General features: G+C 37.7%; 1 protein-coding gene across 1 annotated transcript in view; it reads left to right on the top strand.

The window, feature by feature from the left end:
• The window catches only part of LOC115411696 (probable enoyl-CoA hydratase echA8), a 28,131-nt gene that overhangs the window by 3,702 nt on the left and 6,462 nt on the right, over positions 1–17,967 (top strand). The window contains exons 3-4 of the mRNA XM_030123911.1: positions 6,188–6,285; positions 6,907–7,051. Of these exons, the coding sequence (XP_029979771.1) occupies positions 6,188–6,285; positions 6,907–7,051 (243 nt within the window). The remainder of the gene's footprint in view (positions 1–6,187; positions 6,286–6,906; positions 7,052–17,967) is intronic.

Raw genomic sequence — 17,967 nt, 5'->3', positions numbered from 1 at the left:
GGCCTTAACCCATGTTGTTAAGATTTTACAAGTAGGCTTTGGATTGTTGTCTCACTATCTCTGCAATATCCACATAATTCTACCTCATGATAGTTGTGGACCCATCCCTCTCACAGCCAAGCAACATCACAAACTGAGGCTGACACTGTCCTGCTACATGGTGGTGAAAGAATTCTTTTTCGTATCACCCTCATCCTTCTTCATGCATGTAGCTATAACACATTTACCTGAACACAATCACAATTGGATTATGTTTTTGAATGATTGATGAACCTGAAAATTCCACTCATATTCTTGGTAATTTGCAGCTGTGTACACTGTTTTTCCTAGTTTTTCATGGTTGCAGCTGTAGCTTTGTATGAACTTAGTCTCTCTCTTTTTTCCTTCAAATACCTTCTTGAAAAGATCATCTTTTTGCTCATAATCACACACCAGTTGTTATCCTTGGTCCTAATGTAAAATAGGTGTCGATCTCATTCCAACCAGACGTGGTTTTTTCTTTGGCTGATTTATCCCTACCTAAGAGCATCTGTCCTTATCTGAGCTGACTATGAGCATGGTATATGTAGCAGCCTGCAGCAAAACACATAAATTATATTAATTTTCTGAATGCACTTGAAAACAATTCCAAAGAATCCTCATAAATCCAGAATAATATCAACACAAGGAAAATTCTTCACTGGAAAAATTCAGATAATCAAAACCAGGGATGTCAAACATAAGGCCCAAAAGTAGCTCTCCAAATGGTCCATTCTGGTCCGCGGGATGAATTTGCACAGTGCTAAAATTACACTGAAAATATTAACAGTCAAGGGTGTTCAGGGGCCACAACAGCTCAATGTGATCTCAAGTAAAATACTAGCATAATAACCTATAAATAATGACCAACTCCAGATTTTCTCCTTGGTTTAATGTTAATGTGTTAATTATTAAAACAATAACTTTTACAAACTATTCTGTCATGATACAATGTAAATAACCTAAACAAATGTAAACAATCTAAAAGTTCTTAAGAAAAATAGGTGTAATTTCGACAATATAATGCCTGTTTTTTGCATTTGTAGATCCACTGTAATCTGTAAACTGCGTTAATAATAAGCAGAGACGATATTGTTGAAAATGCACTTATTTGTTTCGTAGATATTTCAGGGTGTACATGGTTATTTGGATTATTCACATTTTCATAATATAATTTCACTTTCACACTAAAGGAAAGAGAAAAATTTGGATCATTATTCATAGGTTATTATTATGTTATTATCACACTGGTTCAGCCACTTGAGATCAAATTGGGCTGAATGTGGCTCCTGAACTAAAATGAGTCTGATGTCCCTGATCTAAACGTAATGTTGTTTAAATGAATATTGACTTATTCAGATTTATAGTGAAATAATAATAATGTGTGTGACATATTTGCCTTTGACACACAAAAACCTGAACTGTATTAGTGTGACCCCTAACCCCATGACAAGAAGTAGCACAAACAGAAACATCTGACATGTGTTGAATGAAACCTGGTGTAAATCAACAATGAATGCAGTTAATGTCATATCTGAACAAAAGGGTCTGAAAGCATGTCTGAAAGACATATTAAGTGCAAAGTGAGGTCACATTAAATACTAACACTTTGGTTTAAAGAAGCTGTTGTTACCCTAAAACTTTTATTTTTCCTGCTCTACATACTTCATATATACCTAACGCTATTAAAAACACACGGTCCAAACATGTGGTGTAATTTCCAGAAAATGATTTACTCAGGTGCCTATTTTGTATATGTTGCTCACAAGATGAGTAACACAACTAACAGCTGTATTTTTTTCATTCCTGACGCGTGCGACATCGGCGTTTGGACTAATCCCTTAATGTTGGACATTGAGTCGAATCTCTTGTACAGAGTCACACTTGACTGGTAACTTTAGGTGTGGTCAATAGCCGATATAAAGGCAGCAAAGAAAACGCCAAAATGTTTTTCCAGCTCAAAATGCCATGACTTACAATACAACAGAGAGAACGTGCTAGTGGCATGTTACGAGCAGGTCTGAGCCATGGTGAAGTTGCTCACTGTCTGCGCTGTCCATCGCAGTACAATCAGTCGTCTGAGTGCCAGATCCGTGTCTGATCGGATCGGATCGGACCCCTCAGGACAGGATCATGAGACTTGTCAGTTCCATGTGACATTGCTTTACTAGGTGGACACACCCGATACTGAATGATGACACTTTCAATTTCTGAGTACCTGTATTCAGTGACTGAATAAACATGTTAAGTTGATCACAATTTGTCCACAATTCATTATCTAACGACCAGTGCTTCCCTCTTTAATATGAAGGTAACCCCAAACCAATTAATTTAATATTTCTCCAAATATACATATTATTCTGACCCGTGCGTTTTTAATGACTCTAAGTATATATCCAGATTGCATCTTAATAGAGAGATTGAAAAATGCATATGTGTGGTCATTAAAACTTTCTCTAAACCAACAAACCTGTTGTTGGACTATATGTTGAAATGAAATGTGTGAAATTCTGAATACATTAGACTACATTTAGCTGAGGTGTCTGCAAAGTTTCAACTTTCAATGGCAGATGTATAGGTGGTCACTTCTCACCTGTGTAACATTATGAAACAGAAATACATATTTTAAGTGATGAGCTATTCTAGGTTTCACCCACTCTTCCATCCTTATTACTTTTACTCTACTTTTATTTTTTTCATCTGCTTTCACTCCTTTTAGTCTTAAATCATGAGAAACACCTGTAACGTGGCCTGCACTGTATCGGCAGCCCCAGCCAGAATCATGCCACAGCTCCTAATACCTCTAAAAATAATCATCACACACACACACTGAATGAACTCATTTTCTCAGTGGAAATAATGTCTTCAGCCTGGATCAACTGGAGTGCCCTGTTGCCCTCAGAGACACTGCTTCTCCACATGAAGGCTGCTTGAGTGCCACCAGACTCAGGGAATGTCTCTTCTGCCATTCCTTCTATGTCTCTAATGTTCTTTTAGTCACCTTCTGTACACTTTTCTTCAACAGGTTGCTCTCTTTCACTGCCCCAGTGTAACATGACGGCTGACCTTGGGTGGTGATTAGTAGTCTGTCTGTGCAGTGAGATGACAAGCAGGGAGGTTCCAGTTTGGATGTAGTGTTTATGCAAACATAAGGAATCAATTTTGCTCAAATTAGCGCCAACACGATCACTCTCCCAGCTCTCATTTTTCTGTGTCAAAGTGTTTTTCTTTTCAACATGTGAAATTAAGAGTAATTGCCTGCTGGAGGTTTTTGAATATGCTGGCACATATTTGGAGGGTTTGGGATTCAGATTTCTGTGGACATTTGCGGTCAATCTAGATGGCAACCCAGCTGTGTCACTACACACAGACACATGTTTAGCTGAACGGAGATTTAATGCCTGTAATATCCCGTAGAAATAAACTGTGTAGCTTACATTCAAATATGGGGAAAACAGACAAATCATTCAGATGTTTCTGATGTTTTCTATTCAGCATAAATAAGAATAAACATGATTTTGATGATGGAGACATGTGAACCTACAAACCTGTATTTATTGCTCTTATCAGGGTAAGAAAAGGGCTGGATATTCTCAGAGATGAAAGTTGGAAAAGGCTGAATAAAACAGAGAATGCAAAAAAAAAAAAAAAAAGTTAGCAAATATACACTATATCATTCTTTGACTTAGAAGTTGTATACAGTACTGATACGCCAAACTCTCTCAACATTGTGTACCAGAACACACTTAGTTCTACCAAAACCACCTACTAATCAACTCTATGTATCCACAGACTGTATCACTCACTGAATAAAGCAGAAAGCTCATTGTTTACACACATCTGCATTATAATATCATCAAGTTGTCTCCTCATAGATGGTTATTTTGACAGTCAAAATAACAGTGTCTTATAATCTTCACATGCTGCATCAGTTGATAGTTTACATTATAGCTCTGTTAGCTTAGCTCTGTCATAGTCATTAAGTTATTGTGACATCATATCATAACTCACTCATGTAGAAGAAACACTGTCATTTCAGTGTCAAACTCCATTCTTTTCATTTAGAACTGTGTCCAGTGGAGAAAACAACAGTACTTCTAGGTTTTATCACTTTGTCTGTTTCTTTGAAGTTATTTCGTAGTGGTTTTGATGCTTTCGTCAAACCTCCTGTGGTGTGAGTTTTTCCTACCATGGAAGACTGATAGTGACTCACTGCTCCCTCTAGTGGTCACATAAAGCTGTCGGACAGTGGGAATGAATGTATTCAGTATATATCTCTACAAACTAATACACTGGCATCTTTAGCATAGATTTAATTTTCATTTAGAGCTGTGTCCAGCTTCTTGCTTTTATCACTTTGTCACTTTTTGCGGCTCTAAAAATTGTTTCTTAGCGGTTCTCATCCCATTTCCATCCCCTCTTGGTCCAAAGACTAAATATAAATATAGCTGAACTTGATACTGTTTCATTTTGTTTTGGAAAAGTGAAGTCATGTCCAGGTTGCATCTGACAGAATCTGATCAGCCATAGGTAATTCCATCTGTCAGCCACATATTGAACCCCCCTAACTGTCTGAAAACATCTGTGATTAGACTAAATATGTGTCACAGTGCAGATTTACTAGAAGTCTCATGTTCTCTCAGACCACTTGAATTACAATATACTGAAAGGCAATTACAGAATTTTTGCCCATTGACGTAGCTTTAAATGAAATTTCACAACACATTATGGAAAGGTCTGCCTCTCAAATGTATGACTTTATCTCGGGAAGTATTTTTTTCTCATCATTACTACTTTTGTCTCAAAGGATAGCAAGAAAATAAATTTCAAAAGCAGAATAAAAGGTAATATAGCAAATAGATAATAGTAATATATAAAAATGGCAAACACCATAAAAATGATAATATCAATATAGAGCTTTTGAGCTTTTTTTCCCCACCTGTTCTGTTCAGCAATTTGACCTGTAGTTTGAGTGCACTGGGCGCCACAAGTTGCTTAAACTAAGAGGGTTTTGAACCTTAGATCAATCCTCCTTATTGGTTGGATTTTATTACTGTATGGATGTTACCTGATTGGAGAACAGGACAGGGGTTACACACAAACAAACATTGTCACAGACCTTAAAACAGAAACAAACAGGCAAAAACAGAAGAGTAACAAGAAAAGCACTCGGAGAGTGCAGACGTCCGCCAAGACAGATCTGCCCCCCTCCCGATCACCACCAAAATTTAATCATTCCTTGTGCCAGTATCAACATTTCCTGAAAATTTCACAAAAATCCGTCCATAACTTTTTGAGTTATCTTGCTAACAAACAAACAAACACGCAAACACACAAAGTAGAGCGATCACAATACCTCCTGGTGGAGGTAATAACAACAACAGAAGTACATCAGTGACTTGAAGAACAGAATAATCCAAATAACCAGTAAGTAAGCTTTTGAGTCTCTAACAGTGTCTTCATAGTTATATCTTATTATTTCTCAACCTTCATCCAGGAGTTCAAGTGTTTTCTTGAAATTCTGCCCCAGGTCCATTTCTCTACCTCTACCGGCCTGAATGCACTGTTGTATCTCTGACATAACATCACTTGTACTTTAACTCGTCTCTTTTCTTCTTACAGTGGGTCTTTAAGGAGCTCTGTCACATCTCTTTTCCCATAAACTGCATGACACACAGTTCTCCTATAATTGCCCTGTGCTGACCCATAGCTGTAATCAGCTCCCAGTTGATGGGTGTTGCTGGCACATGTGTTGGTTATAATCATTTTCATTACTCTTCCATTACTGACAGAGACAGAAGGATTTTATGAGTCCCTGCACTGAGCCTGTGACATAGTGTTTGTAGGCCTCTGGGGTAATGTTGTAATTACCACATGAATCCAACGGAAGGGGCTGTGGTTTGAGTATGTTAGTCTTCCATTAATGACAGTATTGTGTGTGTCTGTGTGTGAGTGCGTATACATGTACGATCTGTGCCTATGTATCCGATCTGGGCTCTTCAGGCAAGAAGAAGCGTTTGTGTGCCAGCCAGCCGGCTCAAAGCGAACTCCTGTCCAAATTGCAGCCCTCGGACTCCAGCTCAACTTGTTGTTTTTTTCCTCCTCATCATTTTCCCTTCCTCTCTGACTTTCCAGCTGCCATACTTTGTAATTTTGTGGTCTCTTCCAGGAGGGAATTTCTGTGCTGGTTATGATTTGAAAGAGCTGGCCAATCAAACAGCCTCCCTCAAATTGGAGCAAGATGTCACCAAGGGTCCCGGTCCGCTGGTGAGAGCTGTTTAGGTTGAGTGTGTGTCTGAAAGGGTTATATATCGACAGCATATTTCCCACTGATGTTAAGGTTTCTATGAAAATAAAAACGAGAGAATGTGGTCAGTTGTGATTGTGTGTATTTTTAGGGTTTAGAAGACAGGTACGTTGCTGAATCAGTAAAATATTCTCATGATTTAAGTGTGTAAAAACTGAAACTCGCTGCTTCTAGTGCATTTCTTCCACTTGACACAGAATAATGATCATAACACAAAAGATTTACTGTCAGCTATAAAAACTGCAGACTCCATAAAATCTGTTTGGATTGCACGTTAAAACCTTGGGATTGAGTGGACCTCCTGTGCACAGAATTATAGCATTGTATCTCTTACAGAATACACAGTGCTTCATTTGTTCAGAACCTGGATCATATGTAACTCTTTCATTTGACATGTTGAGAAATGAATCGGGAGGTCGAATCTGGAAGGGCTTTTGTAGATAAACTATTTGTAAAAGTAAAAGTAAAATGTTTGTGTGTATCTGTGGCAGTGTTGCTGCCTTGTGTGAGATGCGAGTCCTGTTGGATGTTCTGTATTTTCTGTGTGCTCTCTGAAGGTCTAATCCGGTTGCTTCCTTCAGGGTCCATCTCGTATGCAGCTGTCGAAGCCGCTGATCGCAGCAGTCGATGGCTTTGCTGTGGCTGGAGGGCTGGAACTGGCTCTGCTGGCGGATCTGAGAGTGGTGGAGGAGAGCGCGGTCATGGGGGTTTTCTGCCGCAGGTTTGGTACGTTCAGCACCTCATAATACTGCAACTGTTACTTTGTACTTGTAGTATACTTGTCTACTACAAACACCAGTACAGCATAATATTGTTATGTAATATGTTAGTAATTTAATCTACTGTATAATAGAATAATGCTGATCTAAAAGTCAACATCTATCTATCTATCTATCTATCTATCTATCTATCTGTCTGTCTGTCTGTCTGTCTGTCTGTCTGTCTGTCTGTCTGTCTGTCTGTCTGTCTGTCTGTCTGTCTGTCTGTCTGTCTGTCTGTCTGTCTGTCTGTCTAGTCCTATTGAGATATAAGTTCTCTTCTTCCACGGAGTTCTAGTCAAAATAGCAACAACAAATAGTTTCACATAGAAAACAATTATTTCCATGACACATATTAATGCATAAAGCAATGTTAACAAGAAATAACTGCAGTTTGCTCTAATTATTGCTAAAAAGTGATTGGTTATAAGCTTACACATTATACAGTATCAGTTATCATTAATTTCTGTTTTATTTCCGTTAATAGAAATATTTTTTTTCCACATCTAGTTTTTGATAACGCCATCTCAACGTGTTCCTCTCTTTCTATTTTGCTGCTGCTGCTTGTGTGTATTAGCTCATTTAATTATAACTGTCCATGAAAGTATCCTTGTGTGTTCTTTGCATCTGAACATGCATCATCTGTGTCCTCATGCCAGGAAGTCGACGCCGTTTCTATTTTTTCAACTTTGTTACTCTGTCCTCTGTTATCACCCCAGCCTCCTCTTGTTTGTGTGCGAGGATGGAGTCGTAGCCCGATAACACGAGTGACCGTGACCTTTTGGCATCGCGGCCAGAGTCTGCTGGGCAGTCTTGATAAGTAGAAGAGGAAGCGACCGACTGCCAGGTTTCCACTGCGGGGCCAAACAGGGCTTACATATTATTTATGTCACACTGTTTCCTCATAAACAACATTTTCCTTTTTTGGCGTCGTGCAGCCAGCTGGCATGGTTTGCCCGCTGACTCTGCTATAGTTTTAAAAGAACAAGTAGTACTTTGGCTCTGCTGCTGTAAACACTTTAAGCTAATCCTGATCCCAGAAAGTGGCAGTTGGTTTTAGTATATATGTAAAAGTGGCTCGTGTCGAAGTGTTGCAGCATCTCTCATACAGCTGTCAATGTTAGAGCTGCTTCTCCTGGAGTGCTTAAAGCATGACTGTGGTGCTTATAAATACAACGGTTGTACTATAATTTACGGGCAGAACTAGATTTAGAGTGTAAACATGTAGGACTTATCATCGTTGCCCTGTAATTTGACAGAGGACCATCATGGCATTGCCCTGTCTGTCTGTCTGTCTTCAGTTCTAGGCCACATTGAGTTTCTTTGCCACTTTATTGTTTACTTAAAGATCCACTAACACCATCATTATTCTAAATACTCAGTCAATTTGGAATTAATCTTGAATGTTTTTCCACTCAAACGGTCCATTATCTTATCCATTTCAAGTGGAGTTCAGCCAACAGTTATTTTCCGTAAGGTGTAACTGGCCTTCTATTTTCTTAATGAATGTAAAAATTCCAAAAGACAACATTTGTAATGCCTGTCATCAAGGTAATTTTCAGTAACCACCAATTAAAAGCCCCAAAATAATTTAATCCGTTGAATGCTAATACAGTTAAATGCTAATTTGCAGCTCTAGAGGACTTTTATAACGCTAAATAAAACATTAGAGCTGAATAAACTTGAATACAGTAGAATACAAAAATGCACCTTACATATAAAACCAAGATATCAGGACAGGTTTGTTGCTGAATTATCTATCAAAAGCGATGAAGTTTGTTTTGAATTACCTAATAAGTTTCACAGATTTGCTCTTTTACTGTGTTGATCCACTAATTCTATCAATCTATGTAAATAATTGGTGTAAAATGCAGTGTGTTGTCTTTTCATGGTCATCAGATATGACCCATTTGGACGTTCAGAGGCTTCGTAGTTACCGTGGAAACATCGTCATCTTCTATAACATTGAATCACCAGGAAAACCCATGGAGTTTGATCAATGACAGTGAATGGAGACACTTGTTTTATGTTTATTTATTGATATATTTTACTGAAAAAGTCACTTTTTCTTCAGTTTTTTCTGTTTTCTTATACTAACCTTTGAATTTACTCTTGAGCTTTTATGAACATCTACATGATCAGTAAATTAGATATAGGAAAATTGATTATTTTTACTGGGAAAAATGCAAAATTCAGAGGATAATATTATAATAAATGGTGATAAATCAATTAGGAAAGGTTAAATAGTGAGAAAAATTCATTTGGCAACTGACACAAAAGTCACATTGGGTCTTTATGTGTTAAAAGGCTGTAGCTCCATGATTATTTACAAAGAGGCTGAGGAATACGTTTATGTAAAAATTTACATACTGATTTTAGATGATTTTAGAGAATGACGATTAAGTTGGGAAAACCTAACCTGCTATAGCAATTATAGCACCGTGTTTATTTTTTGTCCAACTTGTTTAAGGTGTGAATGTAAAAACAAGTAATGGATTTAACTGTAAACCTTTTAGCCTTAGATTAGGTTGTCAAAGCACATAACTCAACAAATGTGACAGTAGTAAATTAAGAAGAGCAAGGAACAATGAAATACCAAACAATTTGTCATCATCTTCATTTTGACTACAGTGCAATTGAAAAGGTTTAATTACAGGTCATATTCACTGTGGCTTTGTTTATGTCACACAATACTTATGCTATGTTGTAAAGAACATCATAATATTTATTTCTGTCAAGAGTTACATAAGATTTTGGCCAAGATCTTGTATTGACAATGAGGAACTGTGAACCGCTGTGTAAAGCCTTCTCCATCACATCCCAAAGATCCTCAATGGGGTTAAGGTGTGGACGGAAATGGATGAAAATGATGTCTTATGCTCCCTAAACCACTCTTAATTTGACTGTGATGAATTCTAGCATCGTCATCTTGGAATATGCATGATATAAGGGAAGCAAAAATTCACTTATGTCCAGAACTGATTATTCAGGTAGTCACATAATGTTGAATCTAGACTTGACCAGCTGAAACAACCCCAGATCATAACACTGCCCCCACATCTATGTACTGTAGATACAAGGCATGATGGGTAATAACTTCATACATTTCTCTTCATCACTCTGGAACAGGGTCAGTCTGGACTCAAACATGACCTTTTGTCATTTAAATCCAATCTTTAACTGATGGTTATTTAAGAAATGAATAGCTACTCACTGCATCAGTTAGGGTTAAAGAACCTGTTGAGCTGAAACGTAATAATCACTTAAGTCATTATCTAATGAAAGGATCTGAACTATTTGCTTAGTTAAATCCAGGTTGGGACTTTTAAAAAATTTTTGACCAGGTTTGTATATGATGAAAACAGAACATCATGTTGTAGAGCAAAGACTCCATGAGGAGTTTAGTCTTGCAGTGGCTGTTGACACTGACTTGGAATGTAAGTGACAAAAGAGCGATGTTTCGAGTGATTGTATGTGAGTGATGCTGAAGAGGAGTGAGAGATCAGTTTCCATCTCTGACGTCATCTGACACAGTTTGAAAGAAAAACCCAGCGGCGCTTTTGATTGTGTATTTACGCTCTCTGGCTCGACTCTTAAATCTTTTCAAAGGATAATTTTCAAGACGTATCATGTATAAATTCGAGCTCCATCTCAGGCTCCGTGCCAGATGATGAGTAGAGGAAGAAGAAGAAAATTGGATTGAAGAGCGGCCGACGCATGATGCCAGGGTTATCATTACCGTCAGTGCATGTCTGGACAAAAACTGACAAACTTCATTTCACGCTGAGAGCTGTCACTCGCACAGACCTCTTCCATCAGCTCAGAACTATGCTTTGGAGGCACAAATGAGCATTACTGTGGTTTGGACACATTAACTTGCACATTTCCTCTCAGTAATTAATTCCCAGCATGTTGATTTCCACACTTCTTCAAGGCTTGTTTGTCAACACATTTGAGCTATTCCCCCCGGCTTAGCTCACTCTGCTGTGGTTTTCTCACTCAGATGCACATTTAGCAGTGTAATTATTACTTTGACTGCAGGTTTTTGGCATTTTTATCCCCATCTGTGTTATTTTAGGCTTCGCATCCAGTGTGTTCACCTATATGCCTATACTTTAATTCATAGTTTGAGAGTCTGGGGAGGGATTTAGAGGGATTTAAAGGCTGCACCCCACATAAAGACATAAACTTTAGTGGAAAAAAGACTCAGGAGCATGCAATTAGATTTATTTTATTTTCCCAGCATTAAACAATTGAAAACTGAACTTCCCTCCCTGTTTACATCAAAAGCAGCACTGCACTGTGGGCTGCACCGTTTATTTAAAGATCCTGTGTTTCTTACCGAATATTTCCTTTTAATGGTTGAATTCTGTAACCGTTTTTTGGGTCGGGCACAGATGGCAGCAGCCGGAGGGAATCCCTGGTGGCTTTGGAGTCGAAAAAACCCTCAGAGGCTCACTTCACCGCTCTGATGTGGGCCAATGGCAACCACAAGCTCTCTGGCACGTGATTGGCTGCTGAACCTGCGGCTTCCTGTCTGGGGCCCCTCTGCCCCGCCGAGGAGGAAATGAGAAGGCGGAGAGGGTTGCGTCACAGGAGTCTGGTATTAGTGTCTGCCGCTCATTGAATTTTGAGAGATGTGAATGAAAAACCACTTTGCTTAACTAATTCCCTGATGTTATTTTGGTGACTTAAACCGGCAGAACATCACAAAGAAAAGAAAGCTGGCACTGGAAAGAAAGCCTAAAATAGCTCACTAATTCTCCATTCAAGGATGTTTCTGTAAATGCCCAACCTAAATCAGGCTCCGCTCTATAGTAGGCTTCTGAATTTCCTGTCTGAAATAGAAAGAGACCGCTAAGTGCAGTGACCTGCAGCATCCTGCCATGTCGGTGCCTCCCGCCTTTCTCGCCGTCCCAGTTTAAGTCATCTCTTATACCTGGACGAGGGATAGTCGGAGGGTGCCAGAGGAGAAGAAGCCACATGTTGGATGGAAGTCGTACCTCGGTCCAAAGCTGACATAACACGATCCAAGTCAAACACCTGCTCAGTGAGTTTGAAACTGCGTCCAACAGTTACATCATCTTGCTTCAGAATCAGTTTCTTTTCCATAAAGACTGAATGCACAGAGGAGCTGTATAAAAAAATGCACAAACAAATAGAATATGTGTCTGATTGTATTCATATTAGAGTTTCCTACTCCCTTCAGCAACGTTATTTTAGTTTAGTTTGTTTTAATTTGGAGAATTGGCTAATATTTGTCTAGCTTTTATTTACTTCAGAGGAAACATTAAGTTTATAGATGCTGAAAAAAGTGAGGATGAAAGAATGCAAGACATCAACTAGAATTTACAAAATAATTTAATATTGTCCAAAGCCATTTTATTTTTGAGCATCTTGAACCGCTGAGGGAAAGCAGAACTGATGTTACCACCTTTACAGACTTTATTCATTGCGGTTTTTATTCAGTTTTTGTATTTTCTGAAGTTTTATTGAAGTTTCAGTTTTAATATTAGTGTTCATAGCTGTGATAACCCTCATTAACACTTACCATGAAAAAATTATCATTAATACCTTTTCCTAGTACTCTTCATTAAGGGCACTTTTTAACACTAATAATTAAAACTGAATGAACTGAGAATGATTGGACACACCAGGAATTATTGAATTAATATTTCATTTTTAGTCAGCTAACAAAAATATATCTTTCTTGCTAATTCCGGTAAAATTTTCATTTGCTAGAATAGGGTTGATAGTAGGGAGGTGCACAAAAAATCCATTAGTTAAAAGAGTAATCATAGATGGCATCCTATCTTAGGGGTTGACTCATTTTTATTTTTGTTTTACTTCACAATGGCACTGTTTTTGTCTTGACGCTGCATCGTGTGAACGTGTTAAATTTATTGTTTCTCATTACAAGAATTAGTTTGACAATACACTTAGGTTTCATTATTACTTTGTCAATATTATTTCAAGTATTCTGACAGTTAAATACCCTAAATATTTCCTTATTACATCTCTAAAATACATATTGTGTTTTTCTCCAAACCTTTTTTTTTTTTGCAATGTGTACAAATATAACAAAGATTATAGACATTTGGTTTGATTGACATACTTTTATTTAACAATTTTCCACAAGAAATGTGTTTGATAACGCCTGAAAAAATGACTTGTCATTGATTTTGTGGCTGATCAATTATTATTTTGGTTCAGGTGAAAGACACATTAACAATGACGTCGTGACTAATCGACTTAAATCAGCTCGACATTTTGCTTCAAAAACTCATTAAAAGGCCCGTCCCTAGTCAACGGGTGCCACCAAAGAAGAAGGGATGTGTGTTTAAAGCACATTTATTTTCTGCAGGATCTGATTATGTCGAAACATTCGTGTAATTTTCTTCTTTCTTATGAGGTGCTACATGTCCTGTGCTATTTTCATGCTATAATCCCCCCTCCTGCAGCATTGGTGGTCTCTCATAATGGCTCTGGAAACTAAAGAATCGACTGCCCTGGTATTAACTCAGTGGGCTGAAGACCTGGAATCAACTTAACTGTGTGGCACTCATCTCTGACCCAACCCAGCTCAGCTATGTTCCTCGATTGCCAGTATTTTAATGTTCTGATTGATGGTCTGCTCTTTTCCCCCCCTGTTCGTTTGGTCTGAAGTTGTCCGGAAATCGTTAATCCACATCAAACTTAATCGCATTACCCTCATGGGAGGCCATTGTAGTGGGTTGTGCTTTGATGTGGGAGCGATGCCAGCAGCACCAGCAGCTCACCAGGACACTTCAGTGTGTCATGTTTCACGCTCTGCTCTCAGGTTATTAGTAGCTGTAGCCTGGTGGATGTGATGTCCTGTGGAGTGTGGTTTCCTCTTCTGCAGGGTACAGAAATCAGGTACAACTGTGCCTTTGAGCCGCCCACTTTGACTTTTAACTATATAGTATAGAGTGTACGGTTTATTTGAAGGCTCGGAGGCACATTTAGACCGTCAAACACTTAATTTCCTGCATTATACTCTAATTGTATGCACCTTTTTGTTCCTTTTCTGCACCCGTTATGGCGCAAATCTCTTCACTGTAAACACCATTTGAGAGTTAATGTATTATATTTCATTATATTTTAAGACTCTTTCTTCACTTTTATATATTTCTTCATTCATGCGCAATGTCAGCCTTTTTTCAGTTCCCTATGAAATGTACATCCCTGTCTCCAGTTCTAATTTAATCATACTGAAATAAAACTACGTAACCGACCTCTTTTCAGGGTTTTTATAGATAATGAAGACTAAACTAAGCACTGGAAGTTTGTTTCAATAAACTTGTTTTTTTTTTAAAAAAAAAAACCTCAGTAATAACTACAATAAACATTGCACCACAAACTAAAATGAACTTGATGGTAAAAACAGCTTTTCTGTTGTTTTTCCCTAATGTCAGTAGTTCATGGAGTACAAGAATACAATGGCTTTGCACAATAGTAAATAAATAATCATGTAAAATGATTGTTTTGTGAATCATACTTGATGATTAATTCTTTTATCCTTCCACTTTAACTTCTTCAAATCATGGCTTTCCTTGTAATAACCTGAAAAATACATAAAAATTGAAGTAAAACTAGGCACTTCCATAAAATGAAACAATTTACATGCTTGTAAAACTAATACAAACTAAAATGAAAAAACAAACTGAAACGTAAGATTAAAACTAAAAACTAATGACATTTTCTAAACTTATTTTGTAAATTAGATCATATTTATTCCAGTCATCGCAATACTGTTCAGTCGAAGTATTGTTACAACCTTCAAATGTAAATTTTTTTCATTACCATTTTTTTTTCTAAAGCATTCATCAATGTACTGATCTAAAAAAATAAAAACAAACAAAGCATATGATAGTATATATAATATATAACAGTAGAAAAAAATAAATAGGTATATAAAAAGAAATGGTAACAATAATATTAAGTTAACCCAGTCAGTCCAATCCTGGGTTTAAATTCCTCTTGGCTTGTTTCAGTTTCTGTTTCTTATTAATTACATAAACCTCTGAGCTCAGAAGATAAAATGCAAATATTTCCTCTTGATGTCCGTCACATAAGCTCCATGATCTTATATGTAGTTTTTAAACAACAGATGTTGCTGAGTCAAGACCCATTCTTGACAATCTGCTTTGAAGACACAGATCTCCTTCCCAAATGTTTAGTTCATTACTGAAAACCAGAGATGACAAATCTGCATTTCTGTGCCGCAGACGCTGACTGATTATCTTGTATCAGGATCGCTGCCAAACACTTCCCCTTAAAACTCTTGGAGTAGAGGATCAGAAGCCACTGCTCTCCGTCTCAGCCAGGCTCTTTCAAGCCAAACATGCCTTTTGATTTAAGACTACTTCAAGGAGGTGCTATTCATGTGGGACAAAGCGCAGGTCTGTGGTCGTTCTTGCAAACAGGACACATCACAGACGGGACGAGGGGAGGAGGTGCTGGAGACGAGCGCCGCGGATAAGAACGAAGATCCTTCCGGTTGCTGATAGCGATGGTGCCAACAGCAGCACCAAAGACAGACAGGCTGGAGGTCACCCTGGTGTTTTATCTGTCCCTCTGTGAACCCTTCTGTCTCTGCTGTCACCAGTTTCCAATCAACCCCTGTCTTCGAAAATGCATACTTTTAACCTTTTACTTGAGTATGTCCATCTTATGCAGCCATTTTTAATTCCCTACCTTTCCATGATTCTCCAAAATGTTTATGATAAACCGAAGAATGAAGCGTTTCTGCATGGTTCAGGAAGTTCTTCTCCTTCCTAACACACTTCTCCTAAACCCTCTTGGATTAGCTGTAAAATGCATCATCACAAAGCTGACTACAGACTTTTAGGGATGATGCAAATATTTAATAATCTTATAGAACAGTAGTTTCCAAAGTTGTTCAACTCCAGACTCAGAAGGTACATCCTGTCTCTGTCCAGGACCCACATTTACAGTTACTTTTTTCATGCCATGTTTGCGTTCTTGCTGCATCTTGTCATTTTAACTTTTTATCTTATTTTCCTGTTTTCATTTCATTGTCATTTTTGTTTTTTGTCAATTTTGTCTTTTGTCAGTTTTGTTCTGCATCACATATCACTTCAGTCATTTGTCTTGTTTTTGTTCATTTGTTTTTAATCATTTTGATCTTTTATGCCATTTTTCTGTCATTTTATCTGTTTGTTTATTTTTATGTCTTCCCTCTGCATCTCAAATGTCATTCTGTACTATTTACTGTATTTTACTTTACTTACTTTTCATGTTCATGTCTTTTATGGTGTTTTTGCCTTGTGTCTTATTTATCATTTTTGTGTTTTGTGCATTTTTCTTTGTCTTTTTGCATCTCGAGGATCTTGTTGCGTCTTCTACACCTAAAGCCTGTCCTCTAACTTTCACATGTCTTTGTTGAGGCCAAATTTCTTAAGCTTTCCAGAGTTTAGAAATGTGTTTAAAAGAACCTTCTTCTTCTGTCTTAATCAGAAAAATGAATTCACACCACATGTTATTGTTACATGTTATGTATTGTACACTGTATTTCACTTTAGATTGTTTTCTTCTTAACTTTTTTTTAATGGTGTTTCCATCTTGTGGTTTTGTTTTGTTGCATCTTATACTTTATTTTCTTCATTTGTCTATTCCACTTTTCCATATATATATATATATATATATATATATATATATATATATATATATATATATATATATATATATATTTCTACTCCACTTTGTCCACATTCATTATGCTCTTGAATTTTAAAATTAATTCACATAGATATTATTATAAGTATTTTACTTTTACAGTTGGCAACTCAATAAAAACACCTACTTGGCTCATTTTGGGACTAGAGCCAAGTTTGGGAAAGTTCTAGAATGTGATGCATTGTTTTAGATGAAATAAACTACAAATGTAAAATAGTTGGGTTCAGGGCTGAACATCTACAGCAGTAAAATCATCACCCACATCACCCCACGTTTTGTCAGCTCTTCATTGGGTTCCAGTCAAATTTTAGTCCTGACCTTCTGGGCGTTGCACAGTCAGGCCCCCCAGTATATTGCTGACTTGTTGTGCCCCTACTCCTCAGGGCGCACCCTTAGGTCTTCAGGCCAGAGCCTCCTGAAGGTCCCAAAGACTCGTTTTAAAACCCGGGGAGACCTGTCCTTTCCAGACTCTGGAATGACTTGCCCCGGTCCCTCTGTGTGGTGGACTCCGTGGACTCTTAAAAAGCAGCTCAAGACGTTTTTTATTTAGGAAAGCTTTTGGTTGATGGATTTATCCTTTTTATTATGTTGTTTTATTGCACCCATTCTATGTACAGCACTTTGTGATTTTTATCTGTGAAAAGTGCTTTATAAATAAGCTTTACTTGCTTACTAAAATTCAACATTCAATGAGTTAACTAACACAATAGCTGCTCTTACTTTTCATTCCTTCAGTATGTTGTTTTTGTTTGTTTTTTTTATATCCACATGTAGTTTGCAGAATGTTTCCTTCTAGTGGAGTATTTTGACAGTGTGTTAGTAGTACATTTGCTTAACCACTTCCTCCACCACTGCTCCTTTTTCTTCCTCTTTCTTCCTTTTGTTGTAATGTAGGGTGATAAGGCTGGACACTGCAGAGTGCCTCTCTGTGCTGCTATCTAATCATCATTTGGTTTTCTGGGGGGCTGGAGGATACTCTGTGTTTGCTGTCCTGATATCCTCCTATATGGATGTCCTTGTGTGTGTAAGAGTGTGTAGTTACAAGACAAAGTCCAACATAAGACACTCGGTCTTGGTGTCAATACTGAAAAAGCCTTGAATCCACACACCTGTACTTCAAGGATCTGTGTCATTTTTTTAATTACACTGCTGCCAAAGGAATGC

The sequence above is a fragment of the Sphaeramia orbicularis genome, chromosome 20 (genome assembly GCF_902148855.1).
Source record: "Sphaeramia orbicularis chromosome 20, fSphaOr1.1, whole genome shotgun sequence".
Lineage (NCBI taxonomy): Eukaryota > Metazoa > Chordata > Actinopteri > Kurtiformes > Apogonidae > Sphaeramia > Sphaeramia orbicularis.
This window is presented reverse-complemented; position numbering and strand designations above follow the sequence as displayed.